Genomic DNA, 7,155 nt, shown 5'->3' with positions numbered 1-7,155 from the left:
CCCGTTTAAAGCTGCACATTCACAGATATACCGTTTGTCCAGCTTTATTTTCGTCTTGAAATTAGCAAATATCTTTCCGTAAATATCTGCTAACCAGTGATTAAAGACTGCTGACAAAAGATCAGATCTTAGATTTTCATATTTCCATTCCAAATTTTATGTTTTATGGCTTAAACCTTTAATTTTGGGACGGAAATATGAAAAGCCGCGATCTGATCTTTTGTCAGCAGTCTTTAATCACTGGTTTGCTGATATTTACGCAAAATTTTGCTCGTTCAAAGATAAAAAATAAAAAAAGTTGTCAAAACGTTCAATCTGTGAGAGTGCAGCTTTAACAATCGGGCATACTTCTTTGTCATTATTGAAATTTTGAAACAATTTGAAGGATTCTGGCCGTTAGTGAATACGGTCCCAGAACAAGAAGCAGAGTGTTGAGACTGTCGGGTAAAGCATATGTTTCATTTGCATTGATGATAAGTTGTTTGCACTAAATGCCTTGTTTGCATATTTATTTTCCCAGTACAATAAACTGTATACAAGAAATATTAGCCATTCGGAACGCATCGGCCATTTCCGATCGAAAACAAGGTGGAATGTATAGGGACATTCATCGTCGGCAACCACGTTACTTTCTTCCGTTACACTTCATACATACCGTGGGACAATTGACTGACAAAATCTCGTTTTTATGAATATGCATGAGACAGGAAAGAAAACTCTTCTTCCAATTAATTCGCATGTTACACTCAAATATTGTTCAATTACTTTACAGTGTCAGTAGCCTCTGTGGTCGTGTGGTCTTTACTATTGTCAATTATTATTGGACCTGGTTCAACTCCGGCAATCGCCAGACTATTTTAAACCGTAAATCATCTGGTACTTTGCGGAACCAATGAAACTACCTCATTCATTGTTCATGATTACGAGATTTTCCTAGCCAAATTGCCCACGGTACAAAACGAAGCATAGCGTAGTGTGTATCAGGGGTATCCGACGATGAGGGACATTTAACTACGCTGCAAGAAGATCGCGTAGAAATTTCAATTAAGCAGTTAAGCTTAATGACTTTACTCTTGGAAATCTTTATTATTTATGCAATACACTTCTTGGTAATTGATTTAAAATTAGTTATACAAAGTACACGTTTGAACACTACCATGAATTGCTACTTTTATTTAAAAAAATACTATCTACTTCTACTGATGTACCGGCATACATCCGAGGCTGTTTCCGATGGAAAATGGCCGGGGAATTTCAAATGATTATAAACGAGTCCAGAATCCGTACACTAGACTGAGAGCATTAATATTGGACTCTACAGGAGCCTAATCAGTATACTTCGGCTCTATGGCTAAAAGGGCACGCACATTTATTATTTGATAACTAATCTCCTGGAGTTTTATCCTGAAATATCAAATAATCTCAGACATGAGAACCGTCCACTGTTCTGTACACACTATCCAAGATAAGTGTTCAGCATAATATTTTGTCCAATGAATAGGCAGGGTTTCCAAAGTTTTCCAATACATTTTTTCCGTTAATAAGTAGTCAGCAGTGATTGATTTAAATCAGGTGAAGCGGTAGATATAAACAAGTGGTTGGTCCACTTAGTAGTAGATCACTAATAAACCGAACGAGTGATAGAATGTACATGTGCTTACACGAAATAAATGGTTATGCGACTGCCAGTAAATGCTAACAATCTTTAACTTTTGCTTTGCTATTAAACCGATGAAACTTCATTGCTCCTCGATGAGGGACGCCACAGGTTTGGCTAGTTGACTTGTTAAAACTATTTGATTGGTTGGTAGTTAAAACGAATAAATATTGGCCAATCCATAGACATTCTCGATTACTCTGACCAAACAATAATTGGCTTGTGCGGTTTAACTTTTCCCTATGTTTATAGAGGTTCATACTATGTGAGAAAATGAGAATCAAGACAAAGCGTTACACGACATGAACATTGTGGTTTAGGTTTCTGAAACTACCGTCGCACGTCAACAGAGCCACATTGTCGAACTACGAGCTACGGTAAAATAATAGGAGGACAAGATAGAAGCCTTGGAATCTGAGAGGGTTGATACAAGCCAGAATCTGATGTGACAAGTGGTGGGGAAAAAGGCCAGGTCTGGTAAGCGCAAAATAAAGATATATTAATACATGTTACAACAGCTTTCATTTTGCCAGTTTAGAATAATCATTAAAACAAAATCATTCATAATATTCGTTATTGTCATATACTGAAATAATACAACAAATACTCTTACATAATTTAATAATACTTTTTAAACCGCATATGAGCGACAAGAAGTTTCTTTCCTTTTCAGGTATTGTCAGTCGACCACAACCTTCAGAGATGCTGGTCGCGTTCTAGACAGTTAAAACTGCTACACAATCAGGTGTTGGCATTAAGCAAAACATTATCTTTGAGAACGTCATACTTAACCAAGGCAACGCCTTCCATTCTCAACATGGCGTCTTTATAGCTCCCCAGGCCGGCATATTTTTGTTTTCTGCGAGCCTTCTGCACCAAGTTATGTCTATAAACATTTAGGCTGCAAACGTCCACGATGGCAACAAAGTAGCAAAGTTTAATTAGAACGCATGGGTTCTTTGGGCGTTTGTTAATATTAAACCTTCCGTCCTATGGCCAATACTAAAATATATTGTCATAACAGATTGAACAGACGTCTCATCATGACTTTGTTCTTTCATAATCTCTGAAATTAGTATCCAAACCAATTTCAATCTGCCTCTTTAGGCAACACCACAAAAAACACCGGCATCTTGCCAAGCGTTCCCTTCAGCACTTTCAGTACTTTGATTTATCACTCTAGTGAAATATTAAAACATCACTGGTGTTATTGTATTCATAAAACCTTTATTTCCCAATAAAACATAAAAGAAACTTGAACAATTTTAGAGATTATATTAAATAATATTCATAATAATCACATGTATCTACACTATAACCCATGACTGAATTAGAAACAAAATAAATAGTGTACCTTATCATATAGTGCATATTCAGGGCAATTCTTATCTTTCAAAGTCTTAGTTATAGTCATCGTTTTAGATTGAATTAGCGCATTCAAATTAAAAGAATATGGTAACGATGATGGCTTCATTGCAATTGCTGTTCCTTTTCGCCATATTTTATGTTGCGAATGGAAATGACGTAGTGACGAGGCTTGAACTTCTTGAGAAACAACTAGAAGAAGTATTAAAGAGAGGTACTAAGCGTTTTATCATTATATTTTCAGATAATGATAATTGAATAAAGGAATTCGTTTTTTGGTATGTCGTAAACGTATCCGACAGAGTAACATGATTTTCAGTTTTGAATTTAGGGTTGTCTGATGTTAAAAGATATAAGTACATATCAAATCCGTCTTAAATCACCTGCATCCAATTGTATTAAACTGTGATAAAATGTCCACATGTTATCTTTCTGTTAGTTTACTCATTAAAACGTTTTCATTGGTTAATAGTTAATATAAATATTGACCCATCAATAACAGACAAACCAAAAACTGAATGACTTTAATACAACTGAATGCTAGGGTATTATTGAAGGCTAACACATTTACAACTTTCAAGTTAGGTTGATTCTCTTTTTTATAGAGGTTCATACTTTGAGAGAAAATGACAAGCAAGACAAAGCGTTACACGACATGAAAACTGTGGTTCAGGAGCTCGAAGCTACCGTCGCACGTCAACAGAGCCACATTGTCGAACTGCGAGCTACGGTAAACCAACAGGCGGTCAAAATAGCAGCCTTGGAATCTGAGAGGGTTGGTTCAGAACTGAGTGAAGCATTCCAAGATATCACGCAAGTGAAAGACAAGCCAGAATTTGATGTGACTAGTGGTGGAACAAAGGCCAGGTCTGGTAAGTGCATAATTAAGATAAGCTAGTACATGTTACAATAGTGTCTACTTCGAAAATATTGACAGTTTTGGAACAATCCTTGATACAAAATCATACATTATATTCGTTTTTAAAAATGCTATGACCATATACTGAAGCAATAAACAAAAACTCTCAAACACTTTTACCACACTTATGCATATAATTCTGCACTTCGATATTATAAAGTGAGGACGTCATTGGCGAAATGTGTATGTATGGTCATGTATGTATTTCAACACTTTTTAAAACACATACATAAGTGACTAGAAGTGTCTTTCTATTACAGGTATAGTTAGTCGACGACAAGCTCCAGAGATGCTGATCGCATTCTCGGCAGTCAAAACTGCTACACAGTCAGGCATTGGCATTAATCAGAACATTATCTTTGAGAACGTCTTACTTAACCAAGGCAACGGTTTCCATTCCCAACATGGCGTCTTTATAGCTCCCCAGGCCGGCATCTATTTGTTTACTGCGAGCCTACTGCACGAAGCTCAGTCTATTGCCATTCACGCTGCAATCGTCCATAATGGCAACATAGTGGCGAAGTGTCATGGGTATAACGAATGGGAGCAGTTCAGTCAAACCGTCATTATAAAGGTGAAAGTCGGTGAAGAGGTTTACGTCAAGAATGTTGCCGCAGAGCATGAAATTGTCCATGGAGAAAGCTTTTCTACGTTCTCTGGGTTTCTTCTCTGGCAGCTGTAATGCTTCGAATAATCATAACTGCTGTTTCTTTAGCGAGTTTAAATGTCAAGCATGTGGGAGTAATAAAATAATGTTCAGGTGTGGCAAATATTTGTATGTTGTTGCCCTGCACTATGCTAATAATATAGTAAAACTCCTATTGAAGTTCTTTAGATAAACACACATCCTTCTCATTGAGATCATTTAAAGATTGATCGCGTTTTTCGTACATTTATACTGAAGATCACATTTCTTGGGGAAATTGCAGGTGTGCCCTCCTGCGTTCACACAACATTTACACACACACGCGAGAGAATTATGCTTATTTTTATAGTTAACATATTTATTCGTTGCAATTCAACAAAAGCAAGATATCCTGCAGCTAATATCTTATTGCTAAAAAAGGTTATCGACAGCATACAAGAAAAATAATGATCGATAATTATAACGTCATGTAGTTTATTTGACGTCTTGCTACTGTCTACATATTTTTAATATATATATAAGAGGACCCCTATATTCCATCTATCGTATTCACAACTATTGACAAATGACATAATAATTCGGCCCTTGAATCAATGGTCGGACTAAGTCGTGATTATCATGACAATAAAAAAGTTTTTATACAGATTTTCGCTATTGAGATCGTTTCTTAATCACGAAAAACTTTTCAAATAGCTATTTAAACGGGGCCAATACGTACGTATTGAGTTTGAAACGGATCCAATACAGAAAAAGCAACGATTTATTTTTTCTGTAAAAAAGCTATAAAAAGAAGCAAAGATAATAAAAAAAATGTAACATGTAACCCGTTTTACATACAAGCAAACATATTTTGTCATTATTAGTCATATTATAGAAATTTTGAAATATTGAAGGATTTTGTTTCCTGGGCCTTACTTTCCAACTCAATCTTAAGCCGTTAGTGTGAAAACGGACCCAGAACGAGATGCAATGTGTTCAGACTGTCTTGGTAAAGCATGTGTTTCATTTGCTTTATGATAAAAATTTTGCATTAAATGCCTTGTTTGCATTTGTATCCTGCCAGTACAATATGCTGTATACTAGAAATATAAGCGTGTTCAGGGGGCGTTACTAAGGGTGCGTAACCTTTTGAATTGCGCCCCTCCTTCAGAATCGAAATTAGTTTGGTTTAAAGTGTTGGCAGGTGGGTTTGGCGGTACCCCCCCCCCCCTCTAGGATTTTAACGATTTATAGTCTGAAATGGTGTATTTTGGATCCCTGAATCCGACAAGAGTATACGAAGCTTGGGATAACCCTGACTCCGGTCCTTGGGCAAAAATGGCACGCACTTATATTTTGGGATAGCTAAGCTACTGAAGTTTTTTTTCTGAAATAACAAATATTCTCAGGCATGAAAACCGTCTACTGATCCATACACACTTACCAAGTTGAGTGGCAGGATTTCTCAAGTTTTCAAAAATAGTTAATTCCGTAAATCAATAGACAGGCGTTTAATTTCATTAAATCAGGTGTAGCGGTAGATATAAACAGTAGCTTGTCCACTTAGTGGTAAGTTTACAAACTATGATGTAGATCATTAATAAACTGAACGATTGTTCGTATGTGCATGTACTTACACGAAATAAATGGTTATGCGACTGCCAGTTCATACAACAATCTTGAACGATTACTCAGTTGTATTGTTTGTGTTGTTAAACCGATGAAACATTCTTGCTTCTCGATGAGTGACGATAACTTTGGTTACCGAAGGTTGATAGGGTTTCAAAATACTACTTTTAGCAAGGCAGATAGCTGACTTTTTTAATGTAAAATACAAAATAGTATTGTCAAGGGAAATAACCGACTAACATGGTGCAAATTTACCAAGTGGGATACACAACAGATATGTTGTATCACTATTAATGTTTCTTCTAAGAATATCTGTATGGGCTCACACTCATTGCTGGCGGATATTTGTACATGCATGTATTATTACCATGCACCGTAAATAGTAATAGATCGTTATATATGTTTTCTTAATGCTGCTGTAAATACATCAGTGGCAGGGGTGGTACCAGGATTCGACGTAAGAGGGGGCGTAACTCAAAAACGTATTTTATTTGGTTTTAAATGTTGGTATGGGTGTTTGGCGGTCCCCCCTCTTCAAAACTTTATCAATTTCTTGTCCGAGATAGTGCATTCTGCGCGTATTTTATTACTTTTCTTCTCCTATATTGAAATAAAAAGTAAACTTGGACGGTTTTAGGGGGCGCCCCATCCCCCTGAATCCGTTAGTGAGCAGCCAAATGTATAAAGCTGGATCAGTTATCCACGGGTTCTCTTTTGACTAATTTATACATGAAAGCAGTTTGATTGGTCAGCAGTTAGCATTAGATATATATTGACCAATCAACAAACATTTTGGCTAAACAAAGATTTAACCAGTGTCATATCATAGTTGCCGTGCTTTTATATTTAAATAAAGTGAGTATACGAATTGTTAGGCAAACAAAAAAAGACTATGGACATTCAAAAGAGCCATATCATGACAGCATTACTTTCAATGTCATGTGGCAAAATATAGTTAAC

The 7,155-nt window shown here is 36.3% G+C and overlaps 1 protein-coding gene across 1 annotated transcript; it reads left to right on the top strand.

The window, feature by feature from the left end:
* The first annotated feature begins 3,121 nt into the window (after window positions 1–3,121).
* Window positions 3,122–4,623, top strand: LOC128215190 (cerebellin-1-like). The gene is made up of 3 exons (XM_052921898.1): window positions 3,122–3,236; window positions 3,628–3,894; window positions 4,202–4,623. Exons 1-3 carry the CDS (start codon window positions 3,122–3,124, stop codon window positions 4,621–4,623), a joined length of 804 nt encoding a protein of 267 aa, XP_052777858.1.
* Window positions 4,624–7,155: the final 2,532 nt, after the last annotated feature.

This window comes from Mya arenaria, chromosome 13 (genome assembly GCF_026914265.1).
Source record: "Mya arenaria isolate MELC-2E11 chromosome 13, ASM2691426v1".
Lineage (NCBI taxonomy): Eukaryota > Metazoa > Mollusca > Bivalvia > Myida > Myidae > Mya > Mya arenaria.
This window is presented reverse-complemented; position numbering and strand designations above follow the sequence as displayed.

Bases quoted from the DNA above. Each gene is read 5' to 3' on its own strand.
- LOC128215190 (XM_052921898.1), top strand. From the start codon at position 3,122: ATGGCTTCATTGCAATTGCTGTTCCTTTTCGCCATATTTTATGTTGCG. The intron at 3,237-3,627 runs GTACTAAGCGTT...TCTTTTTTATAG, and splicing joins AGAAGAAGTATTAAAGAGAG to AGGTTCATACTTTGAGAGAA. The intron at 3,895-4,201 runs GTAAGTGCATAA...TTTCTATTACAG, and splicing joins TGGAACAAAGGCCAGGTCTG to GTATAGTTAGTCGACGACAA.